This window comes from Bidens hawaiensis, unplaced genomic scaffold, assembly GCF_021521415.1.
Source record: "Bidens hawaiensis isolate Kalapana, Puna unplaced genomic scaffold, B.hawaiensis_p1.1 tig00005482_1, whole genome shotgun sequence".
NCBI classification, from domain to species: domain Eukaryota; kingdom Viridiplantae; phylum Streptophyta; class Magnoliopsida; order Asterales; family Asteraceae; genus Bidens; species Bidens hawaiensis.
In genome coordinates, this window is record NW_027491351.1 from 1,559,989 (window position 1) to 1,585,256 (window position 25,268).

General features: G+C 36.3%; 2 protein-coding genes across 2 annotated transcripts in view; one reads left to right on the forward strand and one right to left on the reverse strand.

Annotated features, from left to right (window-relative positions):
- The window catches only part of LOC143629910 (uncharacterized), a 61,456-nt gene that overhangs the window by 23,476 nt on the left and 12,712 nt on the right, over window positions 1-25,268 (reverse strand). The window lies entirely within an intron of this gene.
- Window positions 3,483-3,950, forward strand: LOC143629912 (uncharacterized). Its single transcript, XM_077099060.1, has one exon. The coding sequence runs from the start codon at window positions 3,483-3,485 to the stop codon at window positions 3,948-3,950; it is 468 nt and encodes a 155-aa protein (XP_076955175.1).

A 25,268-nucleotide genomic window follows, 5' to 3' on the forward strand; every position in this document is an offset into this window, starting at 1 on the left:
TAATACTCGAGGAAAGAGGGACCGAGCCCTAATAATACTCGAGGAAAGTAGGGCGTAATGCTCTTTATAACGTAAGAAACGAAGGTAAGTAAGAATGATATAAAGATATGAAAGTATGTAGATATATATGTATTGTACGTTATGTGATTAACTAGAACTCACTCAGTGTAGCTGACTTTTAGTATGCACGCAGGCGAGTAGGATGAGGCAGCTCGCTTGAGGGGACACGTGGCATTGAATAAGAGGCTGGCATCGGAAGACCCAGACGTTTAAGTTTAATGTTTGTTTATTTCGAAAGACGAGATGTTGTCTTAATACAAATATTGGTTTGTTATGTAATATTTTATGAAAGTTTTTATATTCCGCGAATGTTTTTATTAACTCTGATGACTAGAACTATGTGAATGAGTAAATCCAACGCCCAAATGTGAGGCACCGGTAACAGGGCCTTACACCAGTCCCGACGCGCATGAGTTTATCCTTAGCCGACCGTTCGGTCAAATATCCATGGGGAATCATGGAAAACGTACTCGTTAAAGTCAATAAATTTGTTTTCCCCGTGGATTTTGTTATTCTTGACATGGAGGCTGACGATCAGGTCCCACTCATTTTGGGAAGACCCTTCCTGCGTACTGCTAAAGCGCTTATTAATGTCTTCGACGGAAAAATTACACTTCATGTAGGGGAGGAGAACGTCACCTTCGATGTCGTCAAATCGATGAGGAACTCCAGTATTCAGGACGATTACGTTTACTTTCTTGACACGTTTATCTTAGTTCGAGCGTTGTCTTGATTACATTTCTAGAGCCGATTTGCTCAATCAGGAGGATGAGGTTAATGTTCCCCCGGAGCACGACCTGAGAATTCTTGTTGGCTCACCTCCTGAATACCCTGAGGTGTTCACGGTTTCCGATAGCGCCGAGGGACAGAAGCAGAGACCATCGATTGAGGCACCACCATCCCTCGAGCTTAAAGAGCTACCTCCTCATTTGGAGTATGCTTTCTTGGACGGTGAGGCCGATTTGCCCGTCATCATTTCTTCTTAGTTGACGAATGATGAGAAGTTGAGGTTGGTTGATGTGCTCAAGGCACACAAACAAGCTATTGCGTGGAAACTCATGGACATTCAAGGCATCAGCCAGAACTTTTGCACGCACAGGATACTCATGGAGGATGAGTACAAGCCTGTAATCCAACCTCAGAGGAGGCTCAACCCTAACATGTCAGAGGTGGTTAAAAAGGAAGTTATGAAACTCCTCGACGCAGGCCTGATCTACCCCATCTCCGATTCTTCATGGGTGAGTCACGTTCAGGTTGTCCCTAAGAGGGGAGGGATGACAGTTGTTACTAACGAACGTAACGAGCTTATTCTGACTAGGACAGTCACAGGTTGGCGGGTGTGCATCGACTATAGGAGGCTTAACGATGCTACTAGGAAAGACCACTTTCCTCTTCCGTTCATCGATCAGATGTTGAAGCGTTTGTCGGGGTGACAGTTTTACTATTTTCTAGATGGATTTCAGGTTATTTCCAGATCCCGGTCGCACATGAGGATCAGGAAAAAACCACTTTTACATGCCCATACGGTACCTTCGCATATAAACGTATGCCTTTCGGGTTATGTAATGCTCTAGCTACTTTCCAGCGTTGCATGGTAGCGATATTCCAAGACATGATCGAGAGTTCCATGGAGGTTTTCATGGACGATTTTACAGTATACGGGGACTCATTCGATCAATGTCTTTCTAATCTTGAGAGGATGACGAAGCAGTGCATAGAGACGAAGTTGATGTTGAACTGGGAGAAGTGCCACTTCATGGTGACTGAAGGAATTGTGCTCTGGCACAAGATTTCGCGAAACGGTATTGAGGTAGACAGAGCTAAAATCGACACTATCAGTAGACTTCCTCCACCGACTAGTGTGAAATCCGTTTGTAGTTTTCTCGGGCATGCGGGTATTTATCGTAGGTTCATTAGAGATTTTTCTAAGATCACCCGGCCCATGACTCGCCTTCTAGAGAAGGACGTCGCATACGACTTCGATGCTGATTGTTTGAAGGCGTTTGAGTTTCTCAAGGGGAAGTTGGTTAATGCCCCTGTCTTAGTAGCACCCGACTGGAGCTTACCCTTCGAGCTCATGTGCGACGCTAGTGATTTTGCAGTCAGTGTTGTTTTAGGTCAGCGGAAGGACAAGCACTTCCACCTATCTATTACGTGAGTAAGACCTTCAATGATGCTTGGGAGAATTACACGACTACTGAGAATGAGCTTCTAGCAGTAGTCTTCGCGTTCGACAAATTCCGTTCTTATCTTGTGTTGTCCAAAACCATCGTTTATACTGATCATACGGCATTGTGATACCTGTTCGCTAAGAAAGATGCCAAGCCTCGCCTGATACGATGGCTTCTCTTGCTTTCCGAGTTCGATATTGAGATTAGAGATAAAAAGGGAGCGAAGAATGTAGTTGCGGATCACTTATCACGTCTGGAGGATCCGAAGAGAGAGAGAGCAGGTTAGAGAGGATGCCATTGGGGATAAGTTTCCCCACGAGTCATTGATGATGGTGAGAGTGAGATTTGAGAAAGAGCCAGTGTTGTACGTGAGTGCCGAAGAGGAGGGTCTGCCATGGTTCTCCGACATTGCGAATTATTTGGCAGATAGAGTGGTGGTCAATGGCATGAGTTATCAGCAGAGAATGAATTTTATCGCAAACGCCAGCTACTACATATGAGATGCACCTTATTTGTTTCGTGCAGGTGCCGATCGAGTGTTGAGGAGGTGTGTGCGTAGGGAAGAGGGCCGTGAGATTCTTAGGCATTGTCATGAGGGTTTAACTAGAGGCCACCATGGTTCGTCTTCCACCGCTAGGAAAGTTCTAGATTCTGGCTTTTATTAGCCATCGATTTTCTAAGATTCGCAAGAGTTTGTCAGACAGTGTGACGCGTGTCAGTGCACTGGTAACATCTCATCCCGTAATGAGATGCCCCGAAACCCTATTCAGGTTTGTGAGGTTTTTGATGTTTGGGGCATTGATTTCATGGGTCCGTTCCCTTCTTCTCGAGGGAACTGATACATTCTCGTGGATATCGACTATGTTTCCAAGTGGGTTGAGGCTCAAGCCTTGCCCACTAACGACGCTCGAGTTGTAATGGGATTCTTGAAGAGGTTGTTCTGTCGGTTTGGTACTCGAGAGGTTGTTCTGTCGGTTTAGTAGTCCCAAGGACTTGATCAGTGATAGGGGTATACATTTCTGTAATGCCCAGATGGAGAAGGCCTTGGCACGGTATGGCGTCACCCATCAGTTGTCCACCGCCTATCATCCACAGACGAGCGGGCAAGTGGAGAATGCAAACTGAGGAGTGAAGCGAATTCCGGAGAAAACTATCGGCAAGAACTGAAAGGACTAGTCCGACAAGTTGGATGATGCACTTTTGGCTTTCCGCACAGTGTTTAAAACGCCTATTGGGACCACACCCTTTAGGATGGTTTACGGGAAAGCGTGTCATCTACCAGTTGAGTTGGAGCATAGAGCATATTGGACGTTGAGATCCGTTAATCTTGACCTGACCCAAGCTGCGAAAAACCGGTATCTCCAAATTCATGAGGTAGAGGAGCTGAGAGATGAGGCGTATGCGAGATCATGGAGTTATAAGGAGTGTACGAAGGCGTTACACGATCGAAAGGTGAGGAAAGTGAAAGAGTTCAAGTGTGGGGATCGGGTGTTGGTTTATAATTCATGTCTGAAGTTATTTCCAGGTAAGCTTAGATCGAGATGGGTTGGTCCGTATACGGTGAAGGTGGCATTTCCGCATGGTGCAGTTAAGTTAGTTGATCATGAGGGGAGAGCGTGGAAGGTGAACGGCCATAGGTTAAAGCATTATATCGGTGGGTCGGTTGATTCGGTCGAGGTAGATGTATTTATCCTTGATATCCCTACTTTGATTGCTTGATAGGGATAGGCCTCGGGAAATACCCGAGTGTAGAGTTTGTATGCATTTTATTTGTTTTCTATTATTTTTGTATTTTGAGTAAGTTTTAAGTTTTTAGAGTCTGTTTGATGTCTGTCTTTGGTGCTTTGAGCTTTGTTTTGCAGATTTGGATACTTTCGTTCGTACTCAATCTCCATTCGGACGGGGGCGTTCTAGCGTATTTGATTGTAGAGGGTACCCAAAAGCTGCGGCCGCGAATGAAATGCTATACGGTCGCTTTATTTTAACATGACATACGCAGATCATTGCCATACTATCAGGGGAGTCTGTTCCATTTTCTTTATGCTTTGTTTTATTTTATTTTATTTTATTTCTGCTATATTTTTGTCTTTTTCTTCTCTCCCATTGAGGACAATGTGAAATTTAAGTGCGCGGATGAGAAACTGACGTTTTAGATTTTTATAAAAAAAATGTCCCGAAAATTATTTTGCCATTAATGGAAAATGATATTATTGTTTAAGGTTGATATCTTATATATGAGATTAAATAACAAGATAACACACTTAATTTGGGATGTGTCGGTAGGCCCAAATAACTTTGATAGCCCTCTTTAGCATATTTTATATATCTATTAATTTGAAAAACGGTGAAACCGAATTTCGATGCTTAGGGAGGATTACCATAATCTAAAAACTTTGATATGGTAAGACTTAGATGCACTTAAACCAGCACACCACCACATGTCCATCGTCTTACGAGCTTAGAAATAGTTATATACTTTAGGGTGATAATAAAAAAATGAAAAAAAGGTAAAAAAAGAAAGTATGTGTTGAAAGTGTACTCCGAAAAGTTGTTCCAAAAAGCAATTGAATGTGAGAAAGTTATGTATTGTAAAATGCCAAAAAGCGTTCTCAAAGTTAGTAAAAGAGGCCAAAGATGCACATACTAGACGGGACTTAGAGTTTACGTGTTACCCAGGGGATGATGACTCTGAGGATACACTATTGGGGCTCGAAGGTTCTTAGTCAATAAATATCAAATTAGGAATTTATATGACAAAATCCAATAATATTTAGAAATAGCTCGTACGACCTCCACGGGACCATTCATCCATCAAATTTTACCAAGTGCATCTAATTAGTACCATCAACGAGTCCTTGGCTTATGGTGATTATTCGAACCAGTCTGTTTCGACTCTATTTCTTATAGCTTTCTTTGTCTGAGATGGGGTAGGTGTAGCATTGATTTTTGGACTTAAAACGCTTAATGCAATTGGGGCTTGATAGGCTGGTGGCTGGGTTTAGGTGGACAACAATATCGGCAATCGCGGTTTTTGCGTTTATCTATGCTTCGAAGATAACCTATATGTTTTAAAGATCGACTTTGAATTATGATTCCATTGCAATATATATTTTTTGAAGACGAAAAAGGTTTAAGTGTGAGATTATTTGATGTGGCTTAAAATATACATATTATTATTATTATTATTATTATTATTATTATATATTCCATACTATTTTGAGTACTTTTGAGATAGACTTTTATTGAATATTACTCATATGTGATACATATTTAAATTTTAAAAGTTTCAGGAGAAAACAAGCTAATATGAATATTTATCTCAAACTTGAAACGACGAGTAAAACTTTAAACAACTTTCATACCTATTGGTTTTATTTGCTTTATATGTTTAAGGTTAAAAACATAAAAAAAAAGAATACGTATGAACATAAAACGGTGCTTTTGATTTACTATTAAAAAGAATAATATAAGTTTGATTGAATGAAAAGGCCAACGAATCAATTATTTTCAAGTGAGGCTAGATTTGAAACTTATTATTTTTGTTTTTGTGATGATGTAGGAATTATGTGGCAGGGACTAAACAAAATACAATTTTGTTTTAGGTGATTATTGTGACGAGAATGAATTGTAAAAGTGGAGTCGGTATCTTGGAGGCCCAATAAGAATTATCTTTTGCCACAAGAAAGAAAAGTAATATAAAAGGCAGCACAATATTATTATTATTAATAGATAATACGTGAGAAGAGGAAAACCTACCGGAGGTTTTTTGGGGTGCCGCACAACAACATTATTATTGTTATTATATTTTTTGTTTGTGTGGTCTTGGACTCACGGGAGAAAGAAGACAGCAGCAGCAAGAAGTCATACAAATTATTATTATTTCTATTAGTGAGTGTCGCAAGTCAGAAGAATAGGGAACCAAGTAGATAGGCACACAGGTGGTCAATAAAGGTCTTCCACTCCTCGTTGGAATTATTAAGCTAGCAGGCTCGTAGCTCAATTATTATTAACTCTTTTTCGATGAACTCTTTTATATATATTTTAGTTTCGTTCTTGAGCATGATTATTGGCTAAACACATTTAGTTATCTAGGCTTGTGATGATGTTTTCTTGATTACTTTGGACTTGTCGGTTTTCGAGTTTTGTTTTTGGGATTTTGATTAATTAAAGGTCTTGATCAGATTTATTGGATGTGTCTCATGCGTGTTTACTTTTGATTTGTGCTTGAATGAATGTTTCACATGTTACTTGATTGAAAGTCTTTTGATTATATGTTGCATGTTAGGTTGTTTACTGTGTGTTTGCAACTTGTTTATGGTTTATTGAGCTCATTTACCATAGAAATTGATTTTTGGCATATTATTAGAAGTTTATATTCTTACTAGCTTAAATATCCGACGGGTGATAAGTTGTCGGGTTTGTCTGCGTTGTTTGGGTTTTAGGTTAAATTATCTGACAAGAGGTTTGCCTATTTTTGCCTTAATTTCACTGTTTACCCGTGTCCTTAGATTATTCAAAAACCACCCCGTGTACTTAGGTGCATTGAGATAGTGAAACCGACGGGTTAGCTGTTTTCTAGGGTAATTAATCATAGTTGGTGAGCTGACAGGTGAACCAATAAGCTGGTGTTTTTACATGATCTCTAAGATTTCTTTATAGGCGACACCTTGAGAGTGATTTAGGATCCATTAAGTTTCCTAGAGCTTCATACCTTTAGATTCTCGGTTCCCGTAGCATTTGCCCATAACCAATAAAAGCCCAAGTCGTCACAATTCGAATTCCTTTCCTTGGTAACTCTTGCACTCATTTGAATGTACTAAAGTCTTATTTGGTATTTAATTTTCTAGTTTACTTTAATTTAATTAAGTAATTAGTTTAATTAATTATTAGTTTTTAAAATAAAATAAATTAAAATCTAAAAATAATATTTTCTTAATTATTAATTTAATTAGCTTTTAAAACTAGTGTCGTTAATTTAAAAAGTGTGTCTAGGGTTCGATATTCCCAGTATTCCCATAGCTGTTCTACACCCGATAGGTTCACTTGCCTGTTGCTAGTGGTTTGGTTTAGGGTATTCTAGGTTTTTATTACTCGTTGTGTTTGGTCATTATTTGTTAAAATTTTATATACCACTTCGTGCATATCAATATCGAACCTAGGACACTATGGGCAAACTCTATTTATTAAAACTAATGATTACTAACCTTGACTTTCTTTTGATTTTTAGAATTTTTTATATTAATTAAACTAATAATACTTAACTAATTAAAAACTAAACTAAAAATAAAACTTTATAAAACATTCGGGTTTTTACTAATATGCAAGAAAGACTACCTAGGAAATGGAATCCTACTAGTTAAATTAATAGTTAACGAACTTGACTTGGTTGAAAAACAATATCTTAAAAATATAACACTAAAGACCACTAAAATACGCTAGATCGCCTCCCGGCCTCAACAACGACACCCTAGAACTCTAATGACATGTGAAGCTCAATTGTTAAAGGTTTGGATCACCTCCTGGTCTTACCTTACCTAATAAGTATTATGGTACCACAAAACCCAAATCACCTCTCGGTCTCTTCGAATACAATATAAATTAATATAATGGGTATTCTTAATTAACTTGAACACAACTTGTATCACAATAATCTAAAGGACCTAGGATAACTCACTCCCGTGCAATTATTACCCAAACTTGCAAAAGACAAAGATGACACAACACTAAATTGCCTCCCGGCCTCTCTAGTGATTGAAAATAAAATCTAATAAGCTTTTAATAATTATTCCTACGATTATTTCGACCATAAACCGCAAACAAGTTGAAAACACAAAGTAGCCAACCTAATCATCCGTCTAATAATAACCAAAAACTATTAAACACAAGTGAAAAAATTATTAAAATAATAAACTCGATTTAATTACTCAACAATACCATGACCAAACAAATTAAAAACTTTTACCATACCATCAAATCAATCCACATCAAATAATAGTTCTTCAAACCATTAATATAACATGGTATTCAACCAAAACCTATGTAATATAAAGTATTTAGTTACTCATAAAAAAGTATAAAGCAAAAATAAATGAGTTCATGATAAAATATATAAAAGAGTTAGAACAAATAATTCACCAATATGCTTAGTTGCTTTCTTCTTCCTTTATATTTTATTACCACAACCGGCTTCAAATCACAATTCTTTGACTTCTGATATGTCCACCGTGGCCTTCCCCCAATAATAATAATTATAATAATTGTCACACCCCATCTACGACGGAACATGCCGGGGCGCGACATTGATTATATCATACCTCATAAGACACTAAGTAAAATACACGTGTCAATATCTAAATTATTCATTCATATATCAAGATTCAAAAGCACAAACATTGTCAAATACCGTTACATTTATATATTCGAAACGTAAATAACTTTAAATAAAAGTGTTCATCCGAGTTTTTGAGTATATATAATAATAAAAGGACAATTTCATGCAATAATCGTACATTACTACAACTAGTTAACAATAATAAAAGTTGTCTTTTCAACCGAATCACATAGATAAGGGTTTACTTCGACAGCGTATGATCATACTAATGAGGATGAGGATGAGGTATCAACCAACATAAAATAAACACACAATCATATTCGCACATAAAAACTAATCGAGCAATTTCAATTATGCGTATAACGGAATTGCTAGTGAAAACAATAAGTTGATTTTGAACGCATAACGCCTCCAAAATTGTAAAGCGGTAAAAGGGGGGGGGGTGAATTTACTTACCTTAACAAGTGATTAAGTGAGGACTGATGACCGTCGTTTGAGTCAATAATAAACCTAATTAAACTACCTACATAGGATAAGTAAGGTATCGTATCCACCAGGAGTATGTTGTCAATGTGATTCGTGTGCAGATTTAATATTATGAAGTAACTGGTTTTTAGTGCTGATCACACAAGATAATAAAGTGAATTTATGGAACTACACTAGTAAGCAAATAAAAGAGTTTCTAGCAATTAACAAAGTAAATCACACCCGGGAATTCAAGTAAGCAACCTACAGTAATCTCATGCAACATAACAGATTAATTATTACTGGTTAACTACAAACTGATCAATAAGACAAAACCTTAGACATCAATAATTGCTTTACACACGGCACTGGTTATCAACCGGTCCTTGCCAGTGTGACTCAGTTAAGGGAAATTATATGTTTTATCGTATTCAATCTAAACAAACAATCATATGATCAATTATCTAGCAACTGGTAACAAATCGTTCAGACCAACGTAAACCTAAACCGACTGAACTCACAGAAATACTAAACATCAATAATCATATATTAACCATCAATAATTATACAAGAATGTTCTTAATCACATGAGAAAAACTATAAAAGTTACAAACTATACATCACGGGTATGATTCGGTGAAAACTAGCCGAGCATCGTAATCGATAGATCTTCAATTATGATGAGGAATACCATTAGGATTGATCAAGAGATGATTGGTAGCCCTGGAATTCACCCAAAATAATCTAATAGCTGCCGCTGGTTGTCAATATTGATTAGGGTTCGCAAAATAGAAGATATATGTCAAAACCCGTTTTTTCCCGTTTTTTTATGTCCATCGCGATACGCGATGGCCATATGACCATTCCATTGCATATCGCGACCTAAGAAAACCTCATTTTCATATTCCTTTCATCGAGAAACCCAAAATTTATATATTATGACTCCCGTAACTCATTTTATAGCTCAGGATATGCTCGTTTTACTTCAAGGTCACATTTTGTCAACCCATTTTGTTCAGTTTTAGCATCGGCTTATGATTTCTCATCCATACTCTTCCCGAATCCTTGTAACACTTCCCAAGACATCAAATCATGTTTCGGTCTTCCTGAGATATTATTCCATGCTCGTACAAGTCTCCAATTTAGCATCTTTAATGATCATTGACCTGAAATACAAAAGCACGTATGAAGTACCAAAGTTCTAACAATATATTTAATAAAACTACATAATTAATACACTAATATATATACAAAATACAAGACCATCACATCCCCACACTTATCTTTTGCTTGCCCTCAAGCAAACTCTAAAGCAAACATTAACCACCATCATATGTATGTAAATTATCACCATTAATACTAGTAAGGTTTAAGGTCATACCCAGTTTCCCCAACTAACACTTTCTATATTGACATCCCACAATTTAGGTTAAGTGCTATAATAAAAACAATAGAGCCACCCAGACAAGTGTACTTTGTTTCCGGTTAAGGTACACATGCTCATACCCCTCATAATATAATAACTCTCCTCTCGGGTTAATATCTGAACTAGCAAAAGATGTGCTAGTATCACTCTGCTCTCATTATCACTCATAAACAAGTATTCGTCCATAAAACTGCTTTGACACAAATGCAAATCAAGAGGACTTAAAAAGTGTTGTATGGGGCTAGGTGTAAGGGTATGGAAGGGAAATTTTTAAGTAGCTCAAACGATCCGACCCGGCTTATTACAAAACATCTAAATAAACAAAACTAACATGCAAACTGATTTCATCTTTTTTTTTTTACTATACATAGACGAACTACTACTTGCGTAACTGAATATAAACATACATTTTTTGGCTCTTTTATTTTTTTAAGCGTAATAAACGTGATGCTTAATACTGGAACAAATACAAATACATAAACAAAAACAAATACAAATACAAATACAAAGAAACCTACTAAGCCGGATCATCTCGTAACATAATATCGGGATTAATCAAATGAAAAACAGATCCAAGAAATGTTTTCTAAGGGAACCAACCCCCCGCCTCTCTCATTACCCACTCTCATATGTATAATGTATGAGGCCCAACCCCCCCCCCCCCCAGTACCTACACTCTCGCTCATCCAGACGATGCTTAACCTAATTGCCTTTATCACTTTTGCATTTTGCCAACTACGATCACGTAATCCATGAACATTGATGAAAGCGCTCAAATGACACGTGTGTACTATATATCATATGTGTATTATATATGTGGTCAACTCACACACGTACCGGAGGAATAAGGTTGCCTATATAAACATGTGTACCTGTCCCCATAACTCGTTATCCCCGCCTAAACGACCCCATTTTCAACTTCTCGTTATGAAAACATTTGTGAGTAAGACTATTGAGAAGCTGAAAAACCAACCATGACCAGAAACCTATAACTTGACATTAATGGCAATAATTAACAGTTAACAACTTTGGTTTCTGAACACTCTTCGAGGTACTATCGGGTTAAAATTTTCAAATTTCGCCCATCCCCACACGCGAGGTTTACATTGTCCTCAATGTTAAAATAGTTAAACAATTAATGAACATTTGAGGGACGGGGTTGAAATTGACTTTTTGACTGTTAAGCAATTTTAAAATTCGGGGCTCAAATGTGACGGTTCTACTAGCAACTATACAACTAAGAAAACAAAATAAATTATGAAACTGAAATCACCTGATATCAACGAGACTGGAAGAGGACCAGTCGGCTCGCGAACTCTCATAAACACTCGTATACCCTCGTCTCGACCAACTACCAAACTGACAATCGAACCTGCAAAATCTCGAGACGTGTAGAAGCAAGCTTCTCACAAGTGTAAGACCTAGGTCTTTTAAGAGTTATAAAAAAAAATTGTTTTGCTGTTGATTTTATTAAAATAATTACCGAGCCAAATTAATTCGTTTCATAATAAATTTTGTTAAACAAGTTAAAAAGTTAAAAGACCTAACTCACTTTCGTAGGAATCATGATTGCATTTAGCATATGAAACAAGCCCTGTAAACCTCCCGGTAGCCCGGGAGGACGAGTGGGGTCTCTTGAGGGTTTATAGTGAACTACACCCACAAAGTTCCAAATACAACACAATATACAATAAATCAAAATACAGAAGATAATAACTCAAATAAAAACAATTTGGAAAGATACTTGCAAACCCCGAGTTGCCTTCCTGTTAGCGCTGAATTGATGTCTACAGCTCGACAATACCTGAATTTCTCACGGTGGTCGAAGTGCACACTTACCCACCGAGTTTCCAATATGCGCTCGGTAGCTTACATGCCAAGTCCATAACCGCTTTTCAGTGATTGGCATGCTACTTGAATGATTATTGTGAGGCCGCTTCTTAATTATTTGCCCAATATCTTGCAAGCTTACTTTCTTTTCATTCTTTACCAAGCCTTCATCCTCACACTTGTTGTTTTGAACAATAAGTACTGGAGAAGGCATAGGATTCACATTGGCTACCTTGGGCTCTTCATAATCTGAAGGAGTTGTATCTTCTACTTGAATCCCACTTTCACTTTCTTGCTTTGGAAGATCAACAACCTCATTCTCTTCATAACCATCAAACATAGTACCCCTAGCCAACTCTTCTTGGTCTCGTTTGATTTTAGTATTGTCCTCAATATTCGGATTGAGCGAGGCCAAAATTCTTTCATGTCTTAGCTCATATTCCTTTTCTTCTTCCATCATCTGTCTCTTATGTTCCATTAACGTATTCATGATGGTATCGAGCTTAGAGTGCAGAATATATTGTTGGTCTTCATCAACCGACTGAGGATATTTATAATCATCTTCTTCATGAGAATATTCATAATCATCCTCATCCCAGTCTGGTTCAGTGTGTATAATCTCTTTATTAATTTGATTGGTCCACTTAGCCTCGAGAGATTTCCTTTGTTGTTATAATTCCTTGTCATGCTCAACCATAATATATATCAATTTGTCAAGTTTGGATTCCCCCGTGTCTAGGAACTTGAGGAATAGGGCATCTCCGGTTCGCAGTTGACATAATACGGCTCTTGATCATATTGGTCATCCATGTCTAATTGATAATCTTCATCATAATTTGGTGATGTGTGTTGTTCAGAGTGTGAATAATATGACAAAATCTCTTTATCTTCATAGCATGTCGTCATATATCTTCGCCCATGGCAATGCTCTTGCCGATTTTGTGCAACTACTGGACAATCCCGATAATGATACGGGCCTTCACAATAAAAAAAATCACCATAATTGCTCATAGTGACAGTTGTGTGCTCGGGTTTCGGGATGGGTTTTGGTTTTGATCCACAAGCGGTGACTGTCTGCCCGAGTGGCGGGTGTGTAAAAACCTGTTACCTGCACAAACAACACACCCCGCGTAAAATGAAAAAATAAAATAAAAACCAAAAATAAAATTAAAAATTACTAAACTAAAATAAAATAAACAAAGAAATTAAATAACACGAAAAACACTAAGCGCACTAACTCCCGGCAACGGCGCCATTTTGATGACCGTCATTTGAGTTAATCAAAAATCTAATTAAACTACCTATATAGGATAAGTAAGGTATCGTATCCACCAGGGGTGTGTGGTCAATGTGATTTGTGTACAGATTTAATATTATGAAGTAACTGGTTTTTAGTGCTGATCACACAAGCATATAAAGTGAATTTATGGAACTACGCAAGTAAGCAAATAAACTAGTTTCAAGCAATTAACAAAGCAAATCTCACCCGAGAATTCAATTAAGAAACCTACAGTAATCTCATGCAACCTAACAGCTTAATTATTACTGGTTAACTACAAGCTGATCAATCAGACAAAACCTTAGACATTAATAATTGCTTTACACACGACACTAGTTATTAAACGGTCCTTGCCAGTGTGACTCAGTTAAGGGCAATTATATGTTTTATCGTATTCAATCTAATCAAACTCTCATATGATCAATTATGTAGCAACTGGTAACAAAGCGTTCAGACCAACGTAAACCTAAACCGACTCACCAGAAATACTAAACATCAATAATCATATATCAACCATTAATAACTATACAAGAATGTTCTTAATCACATGAGAAAAACTATAAAAGTTACAAACTATACATCCCGGGTATAATTCGGTGAATACTAGCCGAGCATCGTAATTGATACATCTTCAATAATGATGAGGAAGGCCATTAGGATTGATCAAGAGATGATTGGTAGCCCTGGAATTCACCCAAAATCACCTAATAGCTGTTGCTGGTTGTCAATATTGATTAGGGTTCGCAAAATAGAAGATATATGTCAAAACCCGTTTTTTTATGTCCATCGCAATACGCGATGGCCATATGACCATCCCATCGCGTATCGCGACCTAAGAATACCTCATTTTCAAATTCCTCTCGTCGAGAAACCCAAAATTAATATATTATGGCTCCCGTAACTCATTTTCTAGCTTAGGATATGCTCGTTTTACTTCAAGGTCACATTTTGTCAACCCATCTTGTTCAGTTTTAGCATCGGCTTATGATTTCTTATCCATACTCTTCCCGAATACTTGTAACACTTCCCAAGACATCAAATCATGCTTCGGTCTTCCCGAGATATCATTCCATGCTCGTACAAGTCTCCAATTTAGCATCTTTAATGATCAATAACCTAAAATACAAAAGCACGTATGAAGTACCAAAGTTCTAACAATATATTCAATAAAACTACATAATTGATACACTGATATATATACAAAATACCAGACCATCAGGGACGAGATAATAAAAGAAAAGGCTAGAATGGAAAACGGTCAAGCTCCTCAAGGTTCACCGACAAATATTCCTAATTGTTAATGATAAAGTGAGTTAAAGATAAAAGATAAAATAATATGACGGATATTGGGTCTCGATGACTTTATTAATGTGTAATTAGTCTTATAATCATAATGTTGTTGTATTTTATTAACGTTTTAATTATTACTACTATTATTATTAGTTATTTTTGATAAATAAGATAAATATTACTTAAAGATAAATAAGTCAAAGGTTGTGTAATAAATTAACGTGGAAGATTAAAATAAGATTTATTATGAACAATCTAAGTTCGATTTATCAAAATATTGTATTATATGTAGTAATGTAAAAATTTGATTAAAAAGGTTTTAAAAAGATAAAGCTATAAAAACCGGGTTTCGTGAGACTTAGGAGTTCGGTTTTAAGAAAAATAACATTTATTACTTAATATGTATATATATATATATATAGGGGATGGATCTTGTGAGAAGTGATATTACAGCGAGAAGTGCGAGAAGTGAATGTGTAACTCTATTAATCCATAATTTTTAACTCTCTTGCTTATGATGTTACCTACATGTAGGTAAGATGGTTGTATTTTTGTCTTAATACACATTCAAACCTACCTATACACATACAAATGTACCGAGCAACATTGAAACCTACGTATCTACACACATACGAACATGCATACACATATACAAACATATGTACCTATACACGTACATACGCACCTACACACGTACATACGCACCTAAAAAACACACCTACATATAATAAATGGAGTGAAATTATGGATTAATGGAGTTACACCTTCACTTCTCGCTGTAAAAAAACTTCTGAAATGATAGAATACCTATATAGATATATATTATGTATTTATTTCTTTATAAACAATATTGAGTATATTAAAAGGTAAGGTAAAAGAAAAATAAAGAAACCGGGTTTTAGGATGACGGGAAAACGGCTCAAAGTGTCGGTTTATAATATTTAAATGTTTAATTGTGTAAGGATTAATTAATGTTAAAAGATATGAAGCAAACAAAGAAAGAGAATAAATGTTAAAAAAAACGGGTTGGGTCGGGTTCGAACACGTGAACCAGCCATGGTTATATGTGTGACCAACCAACTGAGCCAAACTATCAACTTGTTAACATTACAGAAACGAAGATATATAAACACAGTTAAAAGCGGATATGAACCCTAGATTATCCAATTGGGTAATCTGATTCATATTCGATTAAACAAAGTTGGGGCTATTGATCTATGACAAAACCCGATTCTAGCCCTTTTAATTGAGTTATAACGTTCGGTACAATGGTGTAATTGATCCAACGAGCTGCGGCCAAGAAGTGGTTAGGTGACGGGATGTTATTGTAAACAGAATTGGGTTTGGGGGAAAAGTTGGCGACGGGAAGGAGATGGTTCTGGCAAGTTTAATTGATATATTACGAGGAGATTATATAAGATCACGATTTAGGGTTTGTTTAGGGCTTAATAAGATTCATTTATCAAATTACGGACTAATTAACACACTCCTACTATAATTAAGTGTTGGTTACACGTTTACTTGGTGGAATATGCTAATTTCCTAACATAATCGGTCAAGAACGAGCGGGAATTGAAGATTTGGAAGACATTGGGTGCGCCGGGTCGGGTTTGGGTCAACTGGTCGGACCAGCGGGTGGTTTGGGTTATATATATATATATATATATATATATATATATATATATATATATATATTATAGTATCATAAATTACATAACAGGCCCCTGAATTTTTAGATGGAAACGGGAATGGGTTAAAGTTTGAGTTTGGGTGAAAGTTGCAAGTTCTTGTAAGTTAGAATATTGAAACTATTAAATGATAAAACTAAAACAATAAAAATATTCAATAAATGTGTCGGTTTTATTAAAAGAGTGACCCGAACCCTTAAACGGGTCGGGTGTAATTACAAGAATACAAGAATGAAAAACCCGAAATGTTACAGCATTCACTACTTTTGAAAATTTCGTCCCGAAATTAGGAGTTAAGCCCAAGGTGGTTTGCAACGATTTCCAAAAAAATGAGAGGTAAACCGACCATCACGATCAGAATAATGGTCACAGGCGTTCCATGGCGGCAAATGATGTTCTTGACATAGAGTTGGGCTAATTCGCTTACGGAGGACTTTTCTCAGAACGGTATGAAATGAGCTGACTTGGTCAAACGATCGACAATTACCCAAATACTATCATTGGGGCTTTGAGTAGTGGGGAGTTTAGTAACGAAACCCATGGCTATGCCTTCCCATTTCCAAATGGGAATCGGAAGTTGCTTGAGCAAAACAAATGACTTTTGATGCTCGGCTTTAACCTTGGAACAAGTGAGACATTAAGATACATACACCGCGATATCTTTCTTCATTCTCGGCCACCAAAACATGGAACGAAGATCGGCATACATTTTACTCGCACCGGGATGGATAGAGTATCGTGACTTATGAGCTTCATCGAGGATGAATATGCGAAGATCGTCACGATCAAGAACCCATAAACTATTCGAGTAATAGAGTAAACCGTTACGTTTGGTTTCAAGCTGAAGTTCGGCGCCACATGACATCTCGTCGTATAAGTTACCTTCGGTGACGGAGACGTGTTGTGCGTCGAGGATGCGGTATTGAAGGTCGGATTGGATGGTGACACAGTTTGAGCAAAATGGATTTAATGTGACTTTTACGACTAGTCCCGAAATTAAGAAATAATATATCTACACCGTAAAAGAATTCTTTTTATTTATTTATTTATTATTATTATTTTTTACTTATGATTTAAAATAATATATAACTAACCGTAATACGGAAGGAAAAACTTTAAAACTAAAATTTATCATAACCCGTAACTTAAAGTAATAGAAATAATGCTACAAATGACAATCGGATAAGAACACTTATATATAGGATGTACCAGCGACGTATCCACCATGTTCTCATCATCTCAACATTGTACCGTTATCCCAAACTAGCATCGGTTCTAGGATTATGACACACGATTGTACGTATTATGATTTCCATGCGAGGACTTGGGTAATTATGTATGCATCCATAATTACTTATTTCGTCGGATGGTCTGCATAATTCTCTCCATCGTGTGGGTTACCAAGCATTGGAAAACATTATTTTGTGAAGGAACATAAGTTTTAAAATGTTTATCTATAAACTAGGAAAAAGTACATAAGTTTCTAAGACATTATTTAAATATAAGTCCTTAAAGTTGAAAAGGAATAACTTATTAGTAGTCGAGATTAATAAAATGGGCTGTGATGATTGAGGATGATAAAATAAGGCAAACGCGGGCTTTAATAAGCAATCTACATAAATAAAAGGAACTTTATTTATAAGATACACGAAGGATCATTAGTTCAAACTGAAATAATTCGATGCCATAAACAGGTAGTACTAATTCATAACTGAGAAAATACCAAAATGACTAAGATCGACTAAGGGATACAACACGAGTCTTCGGATTTCTTGAGTAGCCTAGCTGATGTGACATGAAGCATCATGAGAAATTGAATTCATAAACGTTTGAGCAGTCGGGGTGGGTTATCTCGGAATAGCTTGAGTAGGTTGGGCTCGAAGAGGTTGCGCAATTTGGGATTCCAATAGAGTATAATCGGTGAACTTGAGCTTGTGGGTATGGAATTTGGTATGGTTGGGTTAGGTAATGAGGTCTTGATTGACTAAAGAAACTTGAAAGATGTAGGGTTGATAGGTTTGAACTTAATGAGCAAGGGCAATTTGGGGACACATATTACGAAGATGATTTGGGTCTCCACAATGGTAACAAGTGCGGGTGTCAAGAACACCGGTTTGAGTATGAGCGGTAAGCTGTTGTGGGATGGCTCGTGCACTAGGCGGGGTACGTAAAAAGCTAGCAAAGTGGCCATAGTGATTGAAATTTGTGCATAGCTGTCACAGGGATTGATCAGTGTGATGACGGGTGAGTACCGATGTACAGTTTCCTTTTTGAATGCGATTCGGTTGTTGTCAAGGTTGAGGGTTGGTTTGATTAACAACATGATTTTGGCGACTGACTTTACGCTTGTTGTTGCGGTTGTTGTTAATTGAAGCAGATTTTGGTTCGGCTTTAGCGTCAGCGGATGAGTCGGTTTTGGTCTTTTCGGGAACAATTGTTTTAGCAGCACAATTAGAGTTGATGCTCTGAACTCATGTCACGATTGCTTGTATAGTAGTTTCAAGCTCTTTGGTGATCATAGCAGCCATAAGGCGGTCGCGCGAATCTGATAAACGACGATGAAACGTTGGTTTTCTTAGTGAAGGTATCTTATAAGAACATAAGATGAAATGGGATGATGGTAGATACAACAGGAGCATATCGATGAATTTTGACATAAAATCTTCTCGTTTAAGACACTAAGATTGGGGTGGGTTGACGATGAATAGTATAGCTTCACGATGTTTGCCAATGTTGGTGGTGAGGATAAGCAGTGGGTAAATGAGTCAATATTTCCAAAAATTAGCTTAACGCACAAGATTTGGTTTGATTGCTTTCAACATTTTTAGTTGAAGTTACTATGCGAGTGACCATAGAGGAACAGTTGATTAATTTTTTGTACAAGGATTTCTTGCTTAAAACCTTTTATCATTAATAATGACACGATTTTCAAGAAATGAGTTGATGAGTTGTGTAAACCTGAAATGAACTATTAAGAAAAATTGAATTTTGAAATTTGTTGAGCTAGCGTTTACTCTTAACTTAAGGACAAGTTAGAGTCTATGTTGAGAATTAATCGGATGATTTTTGATGAATGAGTTTTATCCAAATTTGATAAATTGATAAGTTTTAACAAATTTTAAAAAATATCTCTGGTTGAATACTTGAAAATAGTTTATGTGTGTGATACCATGATTATGAGGGAGTCATTCGATTATTAAATATGCAATAATGTTGTTGATGTTTTAGTAATGTGATAAAATAAATAGATGTAAATCAACACAATAATAGAGTTTAAATTGTTTGGTTGACTCGTGATAGTCAAGTCTCAATGAATGAGGAATTTGTATCTAATTATGTAGATGAAAAATATTTCTAAGTGTAAGAATAGATCGAATCAATAAATCTTGATTCAAAAGTGATTTAGTAAATAAGTATTGGATGTAAATTGGTACTCGTGTATTATAATAGTAGTTTGAGGTTGGGATTGTGTTTGAGGTTAAGAATTTCCAATACCTATGAATATTTGATTATAGAAGTCTTATCATTTTTAATATTGAGAAAACATAACTTAAAATATAAATGGGTTCATTCGTTGGTTAGGGCTTCATGAATCACCATGGGTCCTCCCAACAAAAAGAAAAACATTGAAAGCCTAAATAAAATCATTTAAAATCAAATTGAGGGGGTGTTGAGGTAGACGGTCGAAGTAATTCGGGAATCACCCCGTATTTACATACTTCATCCATCAACAAAACACAATACAGGAAAAACCGTGTTTAGCCACGAATCGCCGTGAATTCGGCTATAAATTTAAGAGTGTGATCGTCACATGACCACATTTGATACAATGAGGGTAGTAGATTCGGTTTCGTTTGGTGTGATATGCTTTGGCTTAATAAGTTTTACCATACCATCAAATCAGCCCACATCAAATAATAGTTCTTCAAACCATTAATATAACATGGTATTCAACCATAACCTATGTAATATAAAGTATTTAGTTACTCATAAAAAAGTATAAAGCAAAAATAAATGAGTTCATGATAATATATATAAAAAAGTTAGGACAAATAATTCACCAATATGCTTAGTTGCTTCAAATCACAGCCGGCTTCAAATCACAATTCTTTGACTTCTGATATGTCCACCGTGGCCTTCCCCCAATAATAATAATAATAATTGTCACACCCCAACCTACGGTGAAACATGCCGGGGCGCGACATTGATTGTATCATAGCTCATAAGACACTAAGTAAAATACACGTGTCAATATCTAAATTATTCATTCATATATCAAGATTCAAAAGCACAAACATTGTCTCAAAAGAAATACCGTTACATTTAAATATTCGAAACATAAATAACTTAAAATAAAAGTGTTCTTCATTCATCAAGCAACCTAAGGTCTCATCTAACTTCCATACTTGATTCATCCGATAAAGCTACCCGCGTCATGCGTGAAAATATATATTTTTGTCAACATAAAGTTGAGCAAGTAAACCACAGTTTTTGAGTATATATAATAATAATAATAATAATAGTAATAATAATAATAATAATAATAATAATAATAATAATAATAATAATAATAATAATAATAAAAGGACAATTCCATGCAATAATCGTACATTACTACAACTAGTTAACAATAAATAAAAGTTGTATTTTTAACCGAATCACATAGATAAGGGTTTACTTCGACAGCGTATGATCATACTAATGAGGATGAGGATGAGGTACCAACCAACATAAAATAAACACATAGTCATATTCGCACATAACAACTAATCTAGCAATTTCAATTATGTATATATCGGAATTGCTAGTGAAAACAATAAGTTGATTTTGAATGCATAACGCCCCCAAAGTTGTAAAGCGGTAAAAAGGGGGATGTGAATTTACTTACCTTAACAAGTGATTAAGTGAGGACGAGATAATAAAAGAAAAGGCTAGGATGGAAAACGGTCAAGCTCCTCGAGGTTCACCGACAAATATTTCTAGATGTTAATGATAAAGTGAGTTAAATATAAAAGATGAAATAATATGACGGATCTTGGGTCTCGATGACGTTATTAATGAATAATTAGTCTTATAATCATACAGATGTTGTATTTTATTAACGTTTTAATTATTACTATTATTATTAGTTATTTTTGACAAATAAGATAAATATTACTTATGGATAAATAAGTAAAATGTTATGTAATAAATTAACGTGGAGGTTTAAAAGAAGATTTATTATGAACAATCTAAGTTCGGTTTATCAAAATATTGTATTATATGTAGTAATGTAAAAAATTGATTAAAAAGGTTTTAAAAAGATAAAGCTATAAAAACCGGGTTTCGTGAGACTTAGGAGTTCAGTTTTAAGAAAAATAACATTTATTACTTAATATATATATATTATTTATTTTTTTATAAACAATATTGAGTATATTAAAAGGTAAGGTAAAAGAAAAATAAAGAAACCGGGTTTTAGAATGACGGGAAAACGGATCGAAGTGTCGGTTTATAATATTTAAATGTTTAATTGTGTGAGGATTAATTAATGTTAAAAGATATGAAGCAAACAAAGAAAGAAAATAAATGTAAAAAAAATGGGCTGGGTCAGGTTTGAACCCATGACCCGGCCATGGTTATATGTGTGACCAACCAATTGAGCCAAACCATCAACTTGTTAACATTACAGAAACGAAGATATATAAACACAGTTAAAAGCGGATATGAACCCTATATTATCCAATTGGGTAATCTGATTCATATTCGATTAAACAAAGTTGGGGCTATTGATCTATGACAAAACGCGATTCTAGCCGTACCTTTTAATTGAATTATAACATTTAGTACAATGGTGTAATTGATCCAACGAGCTACGGCCAAGAAGTGGTTAATTTAGGTGACGGGATGTTATTGTAAACAGAATTGGGTTTGGGGAAAAAGCTGGCGACGGGAAGGAGATGGTTCTAGCAAGTTTAATTGATATATTACGAGGGGATTATATAAGATCACGAGTTAGGGTTTGTTTGAGGCTTAATAAGGTTAGTTTATCAAATTACGGACTAATTAACACACTCCTACTATAATTAAGTGCTGGTTACGCGTTTACTTGGTGGAATATGCTAATTTCCTAACATAATCGGTCAAGAACGAGCGGGAATTGAAGATTTTGAAGACATTGGGTGCGCCGGGTCGGGTTTGGGTCAACTGGTCGGACCATGGGGTGGTTTGGGTTATATATATATATATATATATATATATATATATATATATTATAGTATCATAATTTACATAACAAGCCCTGAAGTTTGTAGATGGAAACGAGAATGGGTTAAAGTTTGAGTTTGGGTGAAAGTTGCAAGTTCTTGTAAGTTAGAATATTTAAACTATTAAATGATATAACTAAAACAATAAAAATATTCAATAAATGTGTCGGTTTTATTAAAAGAGTGACCTGAACCCTTAAACGGGTCGGGTATAATTACAAGAATACAAGAATGAAAAACCTGAAATGTTACAATAATAATAATAATAATCCTTTGTTTCGTTGACTTCTGTCCCTCCTCACATAGTAGCGCACCAAAAAATATTATTCCTTTCTTCGTTTCTTTTTTTCTACCATAGTTGTCGCCCCCCCCCCCTAATTATAATATATATTGTTCTGCTTTCTTTTTCTTTGCTTCGTCTCACCTCCCTCTATACTAACAGTGTGGTAGGGTTTTTTTCTTTCCCTTTTATTCCTTGTCCACCGACACCGTTATTTTCTTTGGGTGAGCCCTACAATAATACATTTAACAATTAATATTAATGGGCTTCCGATCTTCTTAAAAACAAAATTGTGAATAATAAGAATCAACTAATATTTAGATATTCAGTAGTCACCAAATTTGACTCTTTTATTTGAAGTTCATATATATAATTAATAAGTGAACTTTTAATCAATTGAATATAATTAAGTTTAGATAACACATGTTAACTCGTTAATCAAAACTTTAATATACACTCTGTTTTAACTTGTTGTCTCTTATAACCCATAAAATGTATATATGAACAAATTTGGAAAATTATTTTATAAACACATCACCAAAGCTACTCAAAGTGTAGGAAATATTAATATAAAAATATGTATAATTAAACCATATCACCTAACCAACAAAAGTACCACTGAAAAAATTACCATATGGTGAAATCAATAGCCGAAAAGTCTCGATTCAAGTATGATTTTACGAGGTGAATCCCTCATTCTAGTATACTTTTACAAGTTTGCGCTTCCATTAGTTCGTTTGAAAAGCGTCATTTTTGTTTTCACTGAACGGGGCTTGCAGCGAATAGTGAGCTTTCGTCTTCATTGAATGAGACTATCAACACTCGTGGGATGATTACGAAGGTGAATGTAACATCCCGAAATTTCAAGATAATATTAATTATATTACTTAATAATAGAGGGAAAGTTTACTCGGGTTATCAGGAAATAAATAAAAGAATAGGAGTTGGTATGGGTCGGGCTAGTGTCGGGTAATGGATGTGGGTTATGGACTTGGATTAATAGAGATGGGTTAAATGAGAATGGGCCTTAGGTCCATGGGATTTCAGGGATATAAATATCCCCTAAACCCAAAATATCTTTCATTTTTCACCAAACTCCCTAACACACAACCACACACTAACTTCGCCGGAACCGGGCCGAGCCAAGGGAAGAATCGGGCAGGTCCAAGAGAAAGAGATTAGTGTGCTAGCAGGTTAACGAGATCCAACAAGCTCAAAGGTATGATTCTTGATCTTTGAAGTTTAAAGATCCAAGCTTTTTAGTGTATAAGCGACCGAAAATGGTCGGGAAGCGTAGTGGGTGAGATTGAACCATAGCAAGGGTGTTAAAATCGCTCAAAATGCTGGAAAGAAACCGAACAGCGGCTGTCTGGGCAACTTCGCCTTCATCTGGGCAACTTCGCCTTCAATGCGACGAACTTCGCCTGCAAGCTAAGTTCGCCTGATGAACTTCGCCTGCAAGCTAAGTTCGCCTGATGGCAACTTCGCTGTAAAGTTAAGTTCGCCTAAGGTTTAACTTCGCCTGAAGCCAAGTTCGCCTAAGGTTTAACTTCGCCTGAGGTTTAACTTCGCCTGAAGCCAAGTTCGCCTGAGGTTTAACTTCGCCTGAAGCCAAGTTCGCCTGAGGTTTAACTTCGCCTGAAGCCAAGTTCGCCTGAGGTTTAACTTCGCCTGAAGCCAAGTTCGCCTGAGGTTTAACTTCGCCTGAAGCCAAGTTCGCCTGAGGTTTAACTTCGCCTAAAGCCAAGTTCGCCTAAGATTTAACTTCGCCTAAAGTTAAGTTCGCTTAGAAAATAGATTAAAAACCTAATGGAAAATGTGTTAAGACAGTTAATGTAAATAAAATTTTTCCAAGCTGACCTGGCAGCTCGACCCCAGCCAGGGGCTCTGCCCCTTGGACCCTACTAGGGGCTGCCGCCCCTAGACCCCACTGCCAGGGGCGCTGCCCCCGGACCCCCGTTCGTTGTGGGTAGTAGTTAAGACTGGAAAGATGATATGAGTAGTGATAGTTGTTTGATACGTGTACTTGTTATACAGTCAGCCGTGCACAGCTGAAGAAAGGGATTACGATTAACGGTGAACGTAACCGTGTTCAGGTGAGTTTCTAGCCCCATTCCTTGTTATGTTTTCGGGGCTGTGTGCATACTCGATGTGTTGTTAATACATTTATCCTAAGTGATAAGTGTATGTCATATGTGATATA